Here is a 20,170-nt window from a genome sequence, read left to right as displayed (position 1 = left end):
CTACACGAATAGGTTGTGTGTTCATTCATACTTCATAGAAACACTACCTCCTTGCTCAAGGCACTATAAATATAAATATATATATATATAAAAGTAAAAAACACTAAAAATACTAATCTCCTAGCTCAAGCAAACTGCAAAGCACAACAACACACACAGTTTCAGATAAATCAAACTCAGACGAGTGAGCCACCACCACCGAGTCACCATGGACAGCCAAGAAGGAACTCAGCAGCCACACCTCGTGCTCGCCAACAAGCTCTTCCTCCTCAGGCACCCTCACGTTCAGGACATCGAGAAGGTCCGCCTCAAAGACGAGGTCTTCTCCGCCGTCAAATCCGACGGTAAACTCCTCCTCCTCCTCCTCCTCCTCCTCCGCTGCCGATTCCACAATCGCCGAATCATACATTCCTCCGATTCACTCAATTCGCAATGCTTTGTTTTTTGTTTGTGTTTTGTGTGTAGATATGGCTCCGTTGTACGAAACCCTAGCTACCGATTCGGTGTTGGAGAGAGATCAGCGGCTTCTGGACTCGATGCGTGCTAAGATCGACGAAGAGATTAAGAAGCTTGACGAAAAGTGAGCTTCTTTTTTTTTTTTTTTAAATTTTAGATTTTGGTTTTATTGAATTTCGACATAATTTGCTTTTTTGTTGAGAGAATTAGGGAATTGAAAATAAAATTTTGAAATTTTTTGGGCTATTAATGATAAAAACTCGACCTTGACGAAAATTGAGCTTGTGTTTGATTTAATTTAATTTTAGATTCTGTTTATTTTGAATTTCAATTTAATTTGCTATTTTGGTGAGAGAACTAGGGAAAGGAAAATAAAATTTTGAATTTTTTGTGGCACTTAGTGATAAAAATTCAACCTTGACGGTGCGAAAACTGTTGCATTAGGGTTGGTTTTGATGTTTTATTAATATATGTATTTTCATAGATCTGAAATTGTATGTAAGAGATTTAAGTTTCTCTTGTTCTCGCGCAATTTTCTCAGCAACCAAACGTAGTTTTGTTCACATTTAGTAGTTAGTACCATTATCTTATGGATAAAATTTAGATACGGTTGTTTAGATGCAGTTCATTAGGTTTCTTAATCAAATTCAAATGCATAGCTGCGTTGAATTTAATTGTCATCAAAAAAGATAACAATGTGTTTGAATTTAATTGGAGAAATTAATGTACAATTTAAGTTTTACCCTTATCTTAATTGGAGAAATTAATGCTACCTTTTTTTTTTTCTTAAATTCCTGTATGTTACTGCTAGATGGTAATAAGGGGTATGGTGGAATGGGAGAGGGCTTAGTTTTTATGTTGAAGCTTAGGGAATTGGTGTTTGATATTCAGATTCTTAGCTGTGTTCCAATTCAATTGGTTGGTGGGGTTTAGGTCCTAGGAAAAAGTAGTGGAATGTTCATTTAAAGGAGATATTAGCAGTTAGTTAGACTTATGATAGTTACTTGATGACTTAGTTGCAATATTCTAAAGGTTGGAAGATTTCAAATGCGTTTACATTTGTGCAAAGGTTAAGGGGATTGAGAAGCTATAGAAATTAGAATCTCATGCCAAGTTGAAGTCTTCAAGACCCTTAAATAATTGGAGCTGCGAAATCTTGTGTCAAATGTTTAAGGGGATTTAGAAGCCTTTAAACAAATTTTGGAACATTTTTTGGAGGTGGAGGGATGGAAGTTGGGGTTTCCAGACTAGAAAAGTCATGGTTAAATTTTTTTACTAAATGCATTGTATTTGGGCTGGACTTTCTCAAACAAATTGTTATTGGGTTGGGTTTCAGCGTAACCTTCCAGTTCTGAGATGCATGATAGGGACAAGATTGAAAGCCTTAATATGAAAGAGGAAGATTATTGGGGTTTTAGCCTCATTTTTTTTTTTTTGGGGGGGGGGATTGGAGAATTGGGGTTTTTAGATTATAAAAGCTATGGTTGATTTTTTTACTAATTGCATTGTATTCAGGCTGAGCTTTTTCAACCTAATTGTAATTGGTATGGCTTGGGTTGGGGTTTCTAGTTTTGAGGTGCATTTATTTTTTCTGGAACTAGTTTTTAGATGCATGACAGTGACAAGATTTATGCCTTAACGTGAAGGGGGTGTGGGGTGTGGAATGTATATTTTTTGAGTAGTTTCAGCAATGGATTCTTCTTATTGCTCAAAATGACCATATCACTATCATGCTTTCTTTATAATCTTCTTCAAATTTAGTGCACTCACAAGATTTTGGCATCACAATTGTGCTTGATTTAGACTTCTACGATTACAAGCTTGATGAGCAGAACATATGCTTGTGTGCATGAATACTATCATTTTCTGCATCTTCTGAGTAGTTTAAGTGATGGATTCTGCTCAAAACATTCCCCACAGTTGTGTGCTTTGTTTAATCCTCTACAAATGGTTTTGGCCTCACAATTGTGCTCCCTTGTGCCTTCAAATATTTTTATGAATATGACACACATGCTTGTGCAGATGAATGCTCTTTTCTTTTTTTTTTCAAAAATGATTTCCTTATTGGCTATTGAGATGAATGTCATGGAGTTGACTTTGATAGAATATTTATGGAATGAAGAAGTATCGTATAATGAACAAACAATATGTAAGGATATGGACTGTAATAATTGGTAGTGAACTGAAACTTGTGCAATGGTTTTTTTTCCCTTTAGATAATAAGATTTTATTGAGAAAGACGAGATACTTTAAGCACACAACTGTTTTCATTAAATATTCCGAAAATATTGTAACACCTATCATCACTTCATCAGATGTGAAGAGAACGAATTACTGAATAAAAAAATAAAAAAATAAAAAATAAAAACCTAAAATAGAATTTAAATTTTGAACTTCTAGTGCCTATGATTCAGGACCACTTGAAGAACCCTCTTAGGAGGCTAGATTTCAGCTCCAGAATAGTAGAATGCTTGTCATTGAGCAGACTACTCTGTGTATTCTCATGTACATGAGATGGTTCCTTTTTTTAATTAAATCTCATTATTTATATAAAAAAAAAGATTCCTTGTCATTAAAAGTTTGGTTGTTCTCTCCCTCCATGTAGCCCAACTTAAACAAGGTGGGCGGCATTCCACGCAAAAGAGCTTCTATGTTTACGCAATGCATTATTACGTGACAAGTTAAAATTTTAGCCCCTCAGCTTTGTGTTTCCAATGTTTTTTCTTTTTTGTTAGTTTGTCTGCTACATTTTCTTTTCAAAGGATAGTACAAGTGCACAACTGTCTCTTGATTTTAGTGCATTAATCTTTTGCAACAAGACTGTATTATGGTCTAAAGTTTGTGTTTAAATTAGAGTTGAATCAGGTTTGGTCTGAACCTTAAATCATCTTGCTGGATGTTTTTACTTGTGTCAACTCATCTAAATTCTGATTGCTGTGTGTCAATTAAAAAAAAATCTATGTTAATAAGGTTGAATTCCTTAATCCTTATCTACCACATGTCCTAGATAATAGATTGTTCTGTAAAAACAGCTTGCTGTAAATCTTGTAGATGAAAGAGGGTGTTTGCTTAAAATTATGTCAAATAATAGAAATCAATTGGTATATTGTTTAATGGAACCATGAGTATCTATTAGGATTCAAAGTATTATGATCACCAATTGATCCTTAATTTTTTTAACTTAAGCAATTCTATCTGGTTGTACTTAATTCAGGATTGCTGATGCTGAGCTAAACTTGGGTGAAACTGAAGTTCGAGAAGCCCATTTGGCAAAAGCCTTGTATTTTATTCAAATTGGTGACAAGGTAAATAAGTTTCATACTTTCATATCTTATTGCTATTGAAAGTATTGTGACCATTGTCTGCTTACAGTGGAATTTGCCATCTAACTCCTCCTGACCTACCATGAACCCAGGAGAAAGCATTGGAACAACTCAAGGTGACAGAAAGCAAAACAGTTGCAGTCGGGCAAAAGATGGACTTGGTGTTCCATACCCTACAGCTTGGATTTTTCTACATGGATTTTGATCTAATTTCCAAAAGCATTGATAAAGCAAAGAGGTAAGCAATGCCATGAAACTCCCAACAACATTCTGTGCTTCTGTCCTTTTGAAAGTTGGCCCACATGAGTCATTGAATTATAACTGTTTGTACAATGATTCCAGCTTGTTTGAAGAGGGAGGAGATTGGGAAAGGAAGAATCGTTTGAAGGTGTATGAAGGCTTGTACTGCATGTCCACTCGAAACTTCAAGAAGGCAGCCAGTCTGTTTTTGGATTCTATATCAACCTTCACAACTTATGAACTTTTCCCTTATGACACCTTCATATTTTACACTGTCCTTACAAGCATTATAACCTTGGATAGAGTTTCCCTGAAGCAGAAGGTATTCAGGTTTTCCCCACTGGATGGTTTAAATTTATCCAACTTACGTAATCTTATATTTTTCCTTTTTCTTTTTTTGAGCAAGTTCTCTGATATTATTTTACTAAGTAATTCTGGTTGAAATTTGTTTAGGTTGTTGATGCTCCAGAGATATTGACAATTATTGAAAAAATCCCATATCTTTCAGAGTTTTTGAACTCCTTGTACGAATGTCAATATAAATCATTTTTCATTGCTTTTGGTAAGTTGAGATCTATTATAGCCCATAATCTTATACATATCAATAAAATGTTAAAAGAAATAAGTTCTTTTGGTTTCTCTGCATGGTCTGATTTCTTGCAACACTCTGAGCTCCTTGGTGTTTGCTTATGTGATATGGTATAGCTATAAGAGCTAGTCCTACCAATACCAATTAATTTATTTATAACTTGTATATTCTATTACATTTTTCATTTTCAGCTGGCCTTACGGAGCAAATAAAATTGGACCGCTATTTGCATCCACACTTTCGTTACTATATGAGGGAGGTCAGAACTGTGGTTTATTCCCAGTTTTTGGAATCCTATAAAAGTGTTACAATTGAAGCAATGGCTAAGGCATTTGGAGTTACAGTGGAGTTTATCGATTTGTAAGTACATAAATTTATTGATGCTCTATTTTAGATTCTATCTAGCAGTATGTCTGTGCCATACACAGATTCAATAAAAATTATATGTAAATTGAAAATAGATTTCACTAATATCAGTGAAATTGAATAATAAAATGAATAATCAAAAAATATTTTTTGATAGGGTTTGAGATTTTCTTGTCCAATGCATTTTTCATGTTCATTATGTATGGTATATTTTTAATAGGGTTTGAGATTTTCTTTTGAGACGGTGGTGTGTTTAATTGTGTTTTTAATCCACGTATTCTCTATTTCTCTATTACAGGGAGCTCTCGCGTTTTATTGCTGCAGGGAAGCTTCATTGCAAGATTGATAAAGTTGCAGGCGTTCTTGAGACTAATCGTCCAGATGCAAAGAATGCTCTTTACCAAGCAACTATCAAGCAAGGAGACTTCCTATTAAACCGGATCCAGAAGCTATCTCGTGTGATTGATCTGTGAAGTATTATTTGATTTTCATTTTGAAAATAATGCCAAAAATTGCACATTTCAGAGGAACACAGAGCATAAGGAAGTTCTGTTGGATGCCTTTTATTCGTGAATCTGATATTAACTTATCTGTAACTAATTGTTTTCCGAACTTAACAAGCATTGAACATACTGATTCAGAATTCAATTCCAGTTTTCAGTTTTCTTGAGTTTATGACTGCTTGCTTAGGTTATAAGATGTCACACAACATGTCTCTGTGGCCCTCCAAACAAATTAAAAATCATCTACTGTTATTTATGACGGATAAGTTTGTGTGTAGATTTTAGGTTTATTGGTGGAAATTCTAGATTTAGTTTTGGTAAAACTTAGGTACCGTTTCTTAGTTGATTTACCCGATAAGTAAGGTTTCCTTAGGTTCCTGATTAAAATACACATGGCTGCATCAATCATTAATGCAGTATAATGTTATTTTTAAAGAGTAGTGATGGATGGGAAATGAAGTGATCCTACCATAATGGTCCAGAAGGTCTTGTTATTACTTATTGGTAGATTACAGAATTCATAATCAACCAACTAGCACAGACACTCAGAAGAAAGCTGATTAAGATTCAGTGGCAGCCACCTCCTCCAGGAGCTGTCAAAATAAATTTTGATGGAGCTGTATTTGAATCTCTTAAAGCTATTGGTATCGGTGTAATCATTTGTGATCAAGCCGGTAAAGTCGGAAGCAGCTGTTAGTCAAAAAGAGAACATGTTTGGCGATGCAGAAGAGCTATAGGCTTAGCAGAGGAAATGGGCATTGCAAGATTAATACTTGAAGGTGACTCCATTAATGTGATAAGAGCTATTCACAGGATTGGTTCATCTAGTGGAGGAGATACAAACCAAGCTCATGAACTTTGAATGTTGGGAGGTCAAATACGAAGCTAGGGAGGGTAATCAAGCTGCAGATAAATTAGCAAAAGATAGAAATGTGTATGAGAATGAGATTGTATATGTGTAGGCTCAATCCTAGGAGTAATTCTTAAGTTCTCTTGGAGTACAGAGAATGGTGTTCATTCCTCTCACATTCATAATGGGGTCAATTCATTAAATTCATTGTGGGGTCCACCATAAATATGAGAGAAGAGAGCATCATTACTCTGTGCTTCGGGAGTATCTAAGAATTTTCCCCGTCCCAGTATCAATTGCAAACCTGCTCTATAGCAAATGATTGAAGCAGGGATTTGCATCAATGAAAAAATTGTTTTTTTTACCTTGGGAGTTCCCAAAAAAAAAAAAAACTATATATATATAGGGCTCATGAGTCATAAATATTTTCTGACAGCTCTCATACCCTAGAGGTCAAAGTAAGCTTTCCCATTGTAAACCCAATTAGTTGCATCAAGCTTAGCTGAAATTCAAAACCTTACATCTGTGGAAAAGCACCGCGACCCAAAATATTTAGGACCTGTTTGGTTATGTTGCTGTTCAATGTTGCTTGAACAACAGTTTTCATTATTTAAACAACATAATACATATTTTTACAACACTTAAACAATGTTACTAAAACAACATTATTCCTTGTTTATTTATTTATTTTTGTTATAACAAAATTTACAAAATGGAAATCAATCACGTGCTACACCGTTTATTTATTTTGTTATATTAATTATTTTAAGCATAATGAAATTTTAAGTATAATTTTTCTAAGATTCATATGAGAAATAATTGGTTTTTTTATGTGAGAAACAATTGATTTGAAATATGACATTTTTACTCAAATTTAGTTGTTTTTGCAACAATTAAAACCATGTCCAACAAAAAGGGGAAAATTCTTTTAGTAACACACAATCAAGAATGTAAAAAAAAATAATTGAAGGATATATGCATTTTTTAGTAGGCATGAAACATGCCTATATATATTAGCTACTATATTATGCAATTTTCAATTTATAAACCCATATATATAACATGATCAAATCACTATTCTATTTCTATTTTGTCTATATATAAAATAATTAAAGATTACCATTTTTTACAATGAAATTTATTAAAATATTTTTTTTATATATTGGGGTGATAATCTTAATCTTGAATGTTAAGTTATAAGACTTTTGGTAAAATTTATTGAAATATTAAAGAAAATTAATGATGAGCTGCACTACAATCGGGAATTCGACTAGTTCAATGAGAAAGAGAATCAACACACCTCCACCCAAGAAATCATCCAAGAAAACTCTCGCCCCAGTCCCAAACAAAATCCCAAGAACTTTGTTGTTTGTGCGTCATAGCGACAAACTGATGCTCTTTTTCAGTATAGGGCTAGTCCTCGTCCGGAAGTACAACTACAGGGGTCGTGTTAAGGTGACTCAGGACTCTCAAAGGCCGAGCAAAGAAATCTTAAGGTTCTCGCTAGAGAACTTTTGCTACCACTAGAAGAGTAGAAAGAAGAAGAAAAAAAAAGGTTTAGGATTAGGATTTAGAAGAGTAGAAGAAAAAAGGTTTAGGATTTAGAGGAGTAGAAGAAAAAGAAGGTTTAGGTCTCTGTTGTATAGGGCTTTGGTATAGGGGTGGGTTATTTTATTTTTTTTCTTCTGCAATCTCGAATTGGGGCTTTTTTTTGTGGGTCTTTTGTCGTTCTCTATCGAGCCATGTATTCAAGATTGAGGATGAAATGAAATATCTTGCGTTTACTTTATATTCATTCTTGTTGTTGTTCTTTAATTTATTTTCTTATTTGTGACTTTGTGTTTAATCAATCTTTCTTGGCCAAGTCAATGGCATTACCTACCAAAAACTCTCTTCATCTTGCAGTCTTTATTGCAACAAACATTGCATTTCTGTTTCGTGTAATATGATGACATGATTTTTTGAGGTCTTATATATCTAAGCCAGTGAAGGTGGTTGATTGGTGATGGATGGCTATGTTGCACGGGATTGGTTCTGTGCCTTACTTGGAATGTCATAGCTGTTAGTACAGTCTCATGGGGTGATGGTGCCGTTACTGGCTCATGGGGTTGTTAGGAATAATGTTTCTGAGGAGAGAGAGTTCTGAGAGCAACCAGATGAGCAGGAGTACGAACCATGCTTGGATTATAGTATTGGGTAAAGGAAAGTGTCTCCGAAGATTTCAAAGGAGAAGAGGAGGTTCTTGGTGGTGGTGGCCTCAGGGGGACTAAACCAGCAGAGAAATCAGATTGTTGATGCTGTTGTTATTGCAAGAATTCTTGAGGCTGCATTGGTTGTGCCAATCTTGCAGGTTAATCTGATATGGGGAGATGAAAGGTAAAAGCGAAAGATGTGACTAAATTTTTGATGTGTTTAATTAGTACTTTAGTCCTTTGAATGTATATATTTCCAGCACTCTCATTTATATGGACATATGAATAGTAACATGAGTAGATTAAAGTATTGGTCACCTCTTAATCTCTAGTGGAATTCATGGTTCATAATTTTTTTCCTAATGAAATTATCTCATCAAAGCAGCTAAAATTTTGATGTTTCTAGCTTCTATCACACATTTGACCAGTTCAACAATTTTTCCATTAATTTGTTAGAATTGTCCTGCATTGAAGGAAATTATGTATGGAAATCAATTAGTCAATTTGTTTTTGTAATAACTGCAGTGAGTTTTTTTTTGGAGAAACTTGATGTAAAACATTTCAAGAGGACTTTACAAGCTGATGTAAGTGTCGTATCATCTCTTCCTTCCACGCATTTGATGTCAAGGCAGACCATTGAAAACACGATTCCTTATGAGGCTGTGATTCAGCTCCAGAATAGTAGAAGTAGAATCCTTGTCATTGAACAGACTACTCTGTGTATTCCCATGTACATGAGATAGTTCCGTTTTTTCAATCAAATCTCATTATTTATATAAAAAAAGATTCCTTGTCATTAAAAGATTGGTTGTTCTCTCCCTCCATGTAGCCCACGGCCCACCTTAAACAGGGTGGGTGGCATTCCACGCAAAAGAGCTTCTATGTTTACACACTGCATTTTTACAAGACAAGGTCAAATTTTAGCCCCTCAGCTTGGGGTTTCCAATGTTTTTTATTTTGTTTGTCTGCTACATTTTCTTTTCGGAGGAGAGCACAAGTGCACAACTGTCTCCTGCTTTTAGTGCATTAATCTTTTGCAACAAGACTGTATTAGGGTCTAAAGTTTGTATTTAAATTAGGTTGAGTTGAATCAGGTTTGGTCTGAACCTTAATTCATCTTTCTTGATGTTTTTACTTGTGTCGACTCATCTAAATTTTGATTGCTGTGTGTCAATTTAAAAAAAAAATTCTATGTTAATAAGGTTGAATTCAATTCCTTAATCCTTATCTACCACGGGTCTTAGATAATAGATTATTCTGTAAAAACAGCTGGTTGTAAATCTTGTGGGTGAAAGAGGGTGTTTGCTTAAAATTATGTCAAATAATAGCAATCAGTTGGTATATTGTTTGATGGAATCATTAGTATCTATTAGGATTCAAGGTATTATGATTACCAATTGATCCATTTATTTTTATTATTATTTTTATAAGCTATTCTATTTGGTTGTGCTTAATTCAGGATTGCTGATGCTGAGCTAAACTTGGGTGAAACTGAAGTTCGAGAAGCCCATTTGGCAAAAGTCTTGTATTTTATTCAAATTGGTGACAGGGTACATAAGTTTCTTAACTTATTGCACTTGAAAGCATTGTGACCTTTGTCTGCTTACAGTGGAATTTGACATCTAACTCCCCCTCCCGACCTACCATGAACCCAGGAGAAAGCATTGGAACAACTCAAGGTGACAGAAAGCAAAACAGTTGCAGTTAGGCAAAAGATGGACTTGGTGTTCCACACACTACAGCTTGAATTTTTCTAATTTCCAAAAGTATTGATAAAGCAAAGAGGTAAGCAATGCCATGAAATTCCCAACAACATTCTGTGCTTCTGTCTTTTTGAAACTTGGCCCGCATGAGTAATTGAATTATAACAGTTTGTACAATGATGTCAACTTGTTTGAAGAGGGGGGAGATTGGGAAAGGAAGAATCGTTTGAAGGTGTATGAAGGCTTGTACTGCATGTGCACTCGAAACTTCAAGAAGGCAGCCAGTCTGTTTTTGGATTCTATATCAACCTTCACAACTTATGAACTTTTCCCTTATGACACCTTCATATTTTACACTGTCCTTACAAGCATTATAACCTTGGATAGAGTTTCCCTGAAGCAGAAGGTATTAGGGTTTCCCTACTGCATGGTTTAAATTTATTTATTCAACTTATGTAATCTTATATTTTCTTTTTTTTAATATTTTTTTTAGCAAGTTCTCTGCTATTTATTTTTCTAACTAATTCTGGTTGAAATTTGTTTAGGCTGTTGATGCTCCAGAGATATTGACAATTATTGAAAAAATCCCATATCTTTCAGAGTTTTTGAACTCCTTGTACGAGTGTCAATATAAATCATTTTTCGTGGCATTGGTAAGTTGAGATCTAATATAGCCCATAATCTTATACATATCAATAAAATGTTAAGAGAAATAAGTTCTTTTGGTTTCTCTGCATGGTCTGATTTCTTGCAACACTCAGTTCTCCTTGGTGTTTGCTTATGCCGTATGGTATAACTATAAGAGCTAGTACTACATATACCGATTAATTTATTTATAACTTGTATAATTCTATATATAACTTGTATGATTATATAACATTTTTATTTTCAGCTGGCCTCATGGAGCAAATAAAATTGGACCGCTATTTGCATCCACACTTTCGTTACTACATGAGGTAGGTCAGAACTGTGGTTTATTCCCAGTTTTTGGAATCCTATAAGAGTGTTACAATTGAAGCAATGACTAAGGCATTTGGAGTTACAGTGAAGTTTATTGATTTGTAAGTACCTAAATTTTATTGATGCTCTATTTTAGATTCTATCTAGCAGTATGTTTCTGCAATACACAGATTCAATTAAAAAAAAAAATGTAAATTGAAAAATATCCTTGTGCAACTGCTTCTTTTCCCGTTTCTTTCTTTACGAAGCTCAATCTCCATAAGGTGCTCCCAATAATTGAGACAACCCTGAAAAAAGTGAATACATTTTACACTCTTTTTCAATTCTTCTTTTCACCAATATCATTGAAATTGAATAAGAAAATGAATGATCAAAATAAAAAGAATTTTTTTATAAAATACTAAAGTATGTAATCAAAGCTCATCGTGTATAACAAAATTTTGGGTAAATGATTGGAATTGTTGAAAATAATCGTTATTGAACTTTTAATTTTCTTAGAAATTTTGGATAAATTTAAATTAAAGTAATATTTTAACTTTTTGAAAATTTTCTAATAGAGTTTCATCTGGAGCATGCCGTTTTAGTAGCTTGCATGATAAAAGCACATTGTATGATGCATAACACTTATGTTTAGTTATGTGAGGCAAGCACGTCAATTGACCGAAGCAAAAATATGGTATATGATTAAAATTATATAAAATAGATAATGAAACTTAGTTCAATTAATTTTGAAAAACATCTAGCAATAGAATTTTAATTGGAGTGGTATTGTACACTTTTGGAATTTTTAGTAACAGATTTTGATTGTCTTAGTAATTTGAATATACTTATTATGTTCATATGGTGAAAGCATGATCTATGAAATTTTTGTGATTGTGTAAAATAAATGGACAACTGGATTGTCTGTGTGGCCTAAGGAGACTAGGAGACAGACATTCAGTTGTTGCAGTGTGTCCAATGCATTTTTCTTGTTCATTATGTATAGTATATTATTTAATACGGTTTCAGATTTTCTTTTGAGACAGTGGTGTGTTTAAATGTGTTTTTAATCAACCTTTTCTCTCTATTTCTCTGTTACAGGGAGCTCTCGCATTTTGTTCTTGAGACCAATCGACCAGATGCAAAGAATGCTCTTTACCAAGCAACTATCAAGCAAGGAGACTTCCCATTAAACCGGATAGAGAAGCTGTCTCGTGTGATTGATTTGTAAAGTATTATATGATTTTCATTTTGAAAATGGCGCCGAAATTTGCATATTTCAGAGGAACATAAAGCATAAGGAAGTTCTATTGGATGCCTTTTATTCGTGAATCTGATGTTAACTTATCTGTTAACTATTTGTTTTCCGAACTTACCAAGCATTGAACATACTGATTCAGAATTCAATTCAGTTTTCAGTTTTCTTCAGTTTATGACTGCTTGCTTAGGTTATAAGATGTCTCACACAACATGTCTCTGCGGCCCTCCAAACAAATTAAAAATCATCTACTGTTATTTATGATGGATAAATTGTAGATTTAGTTTTGTGCAGAACTTAGGTACCGTTTCTTAGTTGATATACCTGATAAGTCTGGTTTCCTTAGGTTCCAGATTAAAATACACATGGCTGCATCAATGCAGTATAATGTTATTTTTAAAGAATAATGATGAAAGTGATCCTACCATAATGGTCCAAAGGCCAGGTTGTTATTACTTACTAATAGATTACATAATACATAATCAACCAACTAGCACAGACACTCATAAAAGAGAGCTGATTAAGATTCAGTGGCAGCTACCTCCTCCAGGAGCTGTCAAAATAAATTTTGATGGAGCTGTATTTGAATCTCTGAAAGCTATTGGTATCGGTGTAATCATTTATGATCAAGCCAGTAAAGTCGGAGCAGCTATTAGTCGAAAAGAGAGCATGTTTGGCAATGCAGAAGAGATTAGAGCAGTAAGAAGAGCTATAGGTTTAGCAGAGGATATGTGGGCATTACAAGATTAATACTTGAAGGTGACTCAATTAATGTGCCAAAAGCAATTCACAGAGTAGATGAGAATTTATCAGGATTGGTTCATATAGTGGAGGAGATACAAACCAAGCTCTTGGAACTTTGAATGTTGGGAGGTCAAATATGAAACTAGGGAGGGTAATCAAGGTGCAGATAAAATAGAAAAAGATAACAATGTGTGTGAGACTGTATCTGTGTAGACCCGGTCCCAGTATCAATTGCAAACCTGCTTTATAGCAGCCAGCAGGTAATTGTAACAGAGATTTGCATGAGTGAATAAATTGTTTTTTTCCCTTGGGGGTTCCAAAAAAAATAAAAAATTAGGGCTCATAAAAAATTTTAATTTGTGAATTTCTTAGTTTTTGACCTTTTAGATTTTGTGTAGAAGCAAAAGAAAATTGATTTGACAGAATTAGACTTATCCAAAAAAATAAATACTGATTAGACAGTACTAGACTTTTGAGGCTTCATGATGGCTTCGTCTAATTCCTCCAGTTTTTTTTTTTTTTTAGTGGAATAAAGTTAGAATAACACATACTTTGTTATATATATATATATATATATATATTTTTTTTTTTTGGTTAATGGGGGAAATATTGCATTAACTAGTCATAAAAGGCGAAGCGTTGGCTACAAGCCTTAAGGAGTACATTCCAAGAGCATCAGAATTTAAAATATTAAAAAGATCTTCCGAACTAGGAGTGTCCAAAACAACAAAATTCCCATCAAGGGTGCAGCCTCCTTTAGCAAGCAAATCCGCACATCTATTCGCTTCCCGAAAGACATGGTTGACCCTCACTTGCTGGAACTGGCGAAGGAGGAATCTGCAATCATTAAGCAGAGAAGAGAAGGAGTTATTGCAAGTTTTGGAAGAGTGCAGCAAGTTAACCACAACTTGAGCATCCAACTCCACAAGAAGCTTAGAAATGCCAAGTTGGGAAGCAAGCAGCAGCCCATCCTTCAAAGCCCAAAATTCAGCAACAATACTAGAAGCAAAACCGATCTGCCTCATGTACCCTTTAACCCACTTCCCTTGATAATCACGTATTAGGCCTCCCCCACCCGCCTTGCCCGAGTTTCCAAGTGCAGCACCATCCGAATTGAGCTTAAACTAGCCAATCGGTGGACTGAACCAGCGCACCTGAACAACAGAATAGTGTTTGGACATTTGGGATTTGCTTACACAGTAGAAATATTCTCTCACAGCCTGGAAACAAGACAAATAAAGCTTTGGGTTGGTTGGACAGTTATCAAAAACAGCCCTATTTCTATGTTTCCATAACCACCAACACATACTTTGTTATAATTGTCTTATTTGATAGACTATGATTAATATATAAAAAAAAATTATGAATTTATATCAAAGTGACTATCAATGTTTGTTTAAGAACAATTTATTTAACTTTTTACTGAATTTTTTTTATTAAAAGTATAAATATACTTATACTTAAAAAAAAGTGAATAAGTAAAAAAATTAAAATTTTTGAAAGTTAAGTATAAAAGCTAAAAAACTAAAAGCGGAAGCCAAACACATTTTGATATGTTGAATAAAACAGTTGGCAAACTGTGTGTAACATGTGCAGTACTAGCTTTTTTTTGTTTTGTTTTTTTTTTGCTCTTGTCTTGATTCTTGAAGCGACATATGCATACGCATAATTATGCAAGTTCTGCCAAAATGAATATGTACCAGATTGCCAAACGCCACACATGAAAGATATTTAACGTAAGATTATAAAGGGAAGTGATTGATGTGGACGAATTTACACCAAATAAAATGAAAGCATTCACATTGGCCAAGCTAATAATAACTTATTTTTTGTATTTTAGTTAACTGTTTTTTTTTTTTTTTTTTTTGAGAAAGGTAAACTGTATTTTAGCTGACTATTCTGCATAATACATATATCCAATTTACTATTCTCAACTCTATTCTACTAAAAATATTTTTATTCATTTTTTTTTAACTATTTCCCACCATGGTCATTATAATTTTCATGTGATTCTCTTCTTTATTTTCTTTAGTTTTCATTTGTTTTCTTAACAAACAGATAGGCTTTCAGAAGTTAGGAGTCCGTTTGGTACGTGTGTTTAAACACTAGTTTTTAGTATTTTTGAAAATACATGTGAGTGAAAAAATGTGTGAAAATACGTGTAATGTGTGAAAACATGTATTTAAACTCATGTAGGCCCTATAATTACCACGATCAAATCAACTCCACAACGTTTCTCAAAAAAAAAAAGAAAAAAAATCAACTCCACAACTCAATAAAAACGCATAAGTCAACTTAAGGTGTGTTTGGATACAGCTTATTTTGCTGAAAACTGAAAATATTGTAACAAAATAATTTTTAAATGTGTGAACAGTGCTGTAAGACCCATTTTTAATGAAAGTTTTGTTGGAAAAAAAAAATTTTTTTGGGTCCCGTGAATAGTGCACATGGCCACTAGAAAGCCACCACAGCCACAGAAACTGAGAAACGTGCTCAAAAAAAAAAAAAAAAAAAAAAAAACCAGACGCAAACGCAGACGCGTAAACGTGCTATTCAAACAAGTACTTAGTGTCGCTGCCTCTACCATTGTCAAAATCATCATTAATAATCGATCCTCTACTCTGAACTCGACCCTTTGTAATCAATAATCATCACCACTCAATATTGATCTTAAAAAGTTGAAACTTGCAGCTATCAAAATCATCATCAGTTTTCTTGTCGAGCCAACGTCGTCGCCAACATATTGGTTTTGAAATATTTTAAATTGTTTGGCATTAGCTTAAACCTCAAGAGTGTTAACTGTATTTTACTTTATTTTTAATTTTTTGTTAAGTAGTAAGTAATATTACTACATGGCATTTTAGAAAATTGATTGATAATGTAATGTGTATGTTTTTGAGGTTTATTAGACATGTTTAGACTAAAATGCTAATGAACATTCTTAGAGCATTTGCACTACCTCGTGTAAAAATTATTGTCAATTTTAACATAAGAACTTATATATATTTTTATAAATATTTTTTAAAAACACCTGCATCGAAAATCGAAGAGTTTATCATCAAAGACTCCTTTTATTGTTTCACATGTGTTGGTAGAGTAAACCCATGCCCCTTCCTTTGTAGCCCCTGTCATTTATGGTACATTGTTTTATATCCATGAGTTTCATCGAGTTGAGATTTTCCATGTTCGCACGTAAGGTAATAGATTGTATTTCTACTTAAATAGAAGAGAGTCCATATTTCATTAAACAAGTTCTTTACCGAGACGTAATTTCAGCTTCTCATTGAAAAAATTATTTATTTAACTGTATATTTCATTAAGGCATTATTTATTTATCAATTTGTTATTACTCTTATCTATTTTAATATGTAATCACTTATCAAAAACAAACCTCGAAGTCCAAGAGCTTATCAATTTTGCACATGGTGTTTTAATGTACTGTTTTATAAAAGAACATCACATGTGATTTTAGAACATCAGAGACTCAGGAGGACTCAGAACACACGAACAGTACACATGATCTGAACATAGGATACGGTAATTACACGTGACCCACTGACCTCAGTGCACTGAACGATGAGTTGACATGGCACAGTGACCCACGGATCCTAATCCATGGCGTTGGTTTGTAGACTTCAGACTACTGATGGAAACTTGACACTTTACATTTCACATTTCAAAATCGCAGTGTATACAACCCATTGACTATTACTTGGAAGGAGATGTTTCAACTTTCAACTCCTAAAGTTATTGCGTACATTGACTCTTGGGTGAAGATATTTAGGGGGTACTGGTAATGCAGTTGGAGAATTGTTTTTTTTTTTTTTTTTTTTTTTTTTTTTTTTTTTTTTTTTAATATGTGTGGGTAATAAAATATGTGAAAATGTGTATAATATTATTTAAAATGTGAAAATATGAGTTTGGATTTACTCACTAAATTGGCCCTTAAAATTGTTTTATCAATCTTAAAATTATAAATAAAATAAAATTATAACTATATATTTATAAAGGGTTGTACTATATATTAGGAAACAAGCTTATATAATATATTATATAACTAGAGTACTACTACAAAAAGGAGCTTAACTTTTGTAGTAGTAGTCTGAGGTTATAAGGACATAAATTTTAATACAGACAACTGATGTGGGATAAATATCCCTATATATATATATATATATATTTTTAGGAAACAATAATACTTTTTTAGAACACACAAATATGAAAGTAATATATAGAATTTTTTAAATAAACTTATTAATATGGCGTATGTAAGGACCAGATTTGGATCTTAACCCAAATGATAGATGGACTCAAGCCCCAAAAGCCCAAAACAATGAATTTGTAAAGAGTGGGTTGAAAACTGGGTTTAAACAAGTTGGATAACCAATAGAGTGGGTTCCAATGACAAGAACAAAAAGACAGATTGATTCAACTAAAAAAAATCGTCCTTAACACAGTCTGAAAAGATCAATTCTTATATATTTCTCTTAAGCTTGATTACAAATTTGTTTCTTGATTGCTACAGTATTTCTCTCTTGATTTCTCCCCCTTTTCTCCATGGAGGGTCTCTTATGTTATATAGTTTCATTTGAACAATCTTAGTCCTACACTTGTTGATCATCTAAGTCATTACTTAAGTGCTTGTTCCATCAAACACCCCCTCAGATCCTCTGTGAATTAGGGTAACGAAGGCAGCACTGTTCAGGGATCTTTTCCACATTAATGCAATCAAAAAGTTAGTTGTAAAACATTTAATGAGGTGGCAGTAGCCTTTCCTTAGATATTTCCGGGCTTCTATCCCTCTTGTACGTTCATAATGCACATCCCTATCAGTGGAATTTCTTGGAAGGTCACGTTGAACGGTAGGATATACATTTGGTTTGTACTTCGCTGATCTGAGGAGATACTTCTCCTTGGACCACCTCTCCCAACCTTTCCATTTGCCACATACTCATGGGACTCTAAGCTAAATACCCTCACTATTGTTTATTTGCCCTCGGACCAACCAACATCCCTGACCAAGGCCTAGCCCAATATATAATTTTGGGCCTTTATCCCTACAGCTTACATTAATAAACTATTTTAGAAATTTTTTTTGAAAAAAATGAAAAAGTAACAACTTTTTTGACATTTTTATTTTATTTTATTTTTATTTTCTATTAACCAGACCCATTTATAAAATGTAAAGTTCTAAACAATTGCATATAAATAAAATGAATAAATTGGAAAAAAAGCTTAGATAAAATCCAAACACCCTTCTAATGCTTTCAATAATATCGTTGCCTTGCCACTACACCATAATTTTGCTTATGCTAAAATATAAAGGTTTTTTCTTTTCTTTTATTCTTTTGTCACTAGAAAATATTGGAAATACAAGAAAAGTTCGTGATTTTAAAGACTTTTGTGTTCCTAGATTTATTGTTTACAATTTTGTATAGTTACATCATAATTGACTATCTCGATACAATTATTCAATGTTGTACCATATATTCTATACATTTCCTTCATATGGATCTCACTCATAGAATATACATTTATATGAGATGAAGTATAATTTTATTAGTTTACCAAAAAAAAGTATAATTTTATTATGGTTACGTCTTTCACTTTTTTTTTTTTCCCTTTTTTATTCATTAAAAAAAAAAAATTCTAACAAGCCAAACTAGGGTCCGACAAAAGTAAGCATTGTGAACAGGGTATGGCTTATGTTGTCCTTTGAATCTGATTTCTTTACAAGGGACAAGTAGTTTCAAAAGCATGGGCACAAGAAGATTCCCAAAACTAATGGTCTATTTGGAAGTTTAGGGAGGGAGGAGAATAGATGAGAGTAGTGGGGAGGAGAGTAGAGAGGAATAGTTCTCCTCCACCTTGTTTGGATGTTTTTAAAATTAGTAAAGGGGAAGAGAGTAATTAGCCATTCTCTCTGTTTGGATGTTTTAAAAATTAGAATGAAGAGGAGAGGAAATGATTAAAATAGACAAATTTACTCCTATTTGAAAATGGACTTGCAATATTGGTCTATTATTAATTTAGAAAGGGTAAATTGGGAAATTTATCTACTCTACTCTCCCTCGAAATCTCTCCAATTTTGGGGAATTAAAAATGAGGGGTTAGAGGTGGTTGAAACCCCTCCAAACTTCTCTCCCTCATTCCTTAAAAAATTTCCCAACATGCCAAAAACTCAAAATGGTAGTTGAAACCGACACTGCAAATATATGTCAAAACTTTGTCTAAAAACCAAACTTTTTTTTTTTTTGATGAGAGAGTTACCAAACCTTACTTGGTAGTTTTATGTAGCAGAATTTGTAACTACATTTATGTATAAACTTGGGCTGTCCATTTTTCTATTTTTTTACCTTACTTGGTAGTTTTATGTAGCAGAATTTTTAACTATATTTATGTATAAACTTGGGCTGTCCATTTTTCTATTTTTGTACCTCTTATAGTATCATTATTTTGATAATCTCATGAAAGCATGACTATATATACCCAAAAATAAGAAAGGTTTATATTTTTAATAATTATAATTAAAAAAATTCTATCATAATTCATGGAATTCATTTTTTTTTCTCACACCAACCTCCACATCTGTATTTTTAAAAAATTGATGGAAAGAACACTTTTCATTAAAAAAATTCTAACATAATTCATGGAATTCATTTCTAGGTCTAGGTTTGGCTGCTACATCTTTCTATAGCTGTGCTTCTATCAGGGCTGGTGTGTCTTCCAGCTATAATTCCATATGATATCGTCCACCTTGCTAGCATATTTTTTAATCTATGCTAATTATTGGTGGGGCTGCTTGGTAGTGACTATTGAGTAGGTGCAAAGTACCCACTATTTTTTTTGTAAAATGTTTATTACTTTATATGGGAAAAAATATTATAAAAAAAAAAGTTTATGAATCAAATAGTAAAAATATATGATTTGAACAAAATTTGACATACAAATTATGTAACAATGTTATTTTGTTTAGTGGGAGCTTATAGCCATTGTCCCATTATCTA

The 20,170-nt window shown here is 33.2% G+C and overlaps 1 protein-coding gene across 2 annotated transcripts; it reads left to right on the top strand.

Moving 5' to 3' along the window:
* The first annotated feature begins 17 nt into the window (after positions 1–17).
* LOC115964057 (26S proteasome non-ATPase regulatory subunit 6 homolog) lies at positions 18–12,407 on the top strand. Of its 2 annotated transcripts, XM_031083348.1 has the most exons (9): positions 88–344; positions 466–580; positions 3,671–3,761; positions 3,872–4,017; positions 4,122–4,341; positions 4,473–4,581; positions 4,800–4,968; positions 5,273–5,355; positions 12,301–12,407. In XM_031083348.1, exons 1-9 carry the CDS (start codon positions 209–211, stop codon positions 12,390–12,392), a joined length of 1,161 nt encoding a protein of 386 aa, XP_030939208.1. In that variant the 5' UTR covers positions 88–208; the 3' UTR covers positions 12,393–12,407. The 2 variants fall into 2 exon arrangements, with proteins under 2 accessions (XP_030939207.1, XP_030939208.1); XM_031083347.1 differs by lacking the exon at positions 12,301–12,407 and having other exon boundaries at positions 18–344; positions 5,273–5,649.
* Positions 12,408–20,170: the final 7,763 nt, after the last annotated feature.

This window comes from Quercus lobata, chromosome 10, assembly GCF_001633185.2.
Source record: "Quercus lobata isolate SW786 chromosome 10, ValleyOak3.0 Primary Assembly, whole genome shotgun sequence".
NCBI lineage: Eukaryota > Viridiplantae > Streptophyta > Magnoliopsida > Fagales > Fagaceae > Quercus > Quercus lobata.
The sequence above is the reverse complement of the archived record's forward strand: the minus strand, read 5'-3'. Positions and strand labels throughout refer to the sequence as shown.

Bases quoted from the DNA above. Each gene is read 5' to 3' on its own strand.
- LOC115964057 (XM_031083348.1), top strand. From the start codon at position 209: ATGGACAGCCAAGAAGGAACTCAGCAGCCACACCTCGTGCTCGCCAAC. The intron at 345-465 runs GTAAACTCCTCC...TTTTGTGTGTAG, and splicing joins CTCCGCCGTCAAATCCGACG to ATATGGCTCCGTTGTACGAA. The intron at 4,018-4,121 runs GTAAGCAATGCC...CAATGATTCCAG, and splicing joins AGCATTGATAAAGCAAAGAG to CTTGTTTGAAGAGGGAGGAG.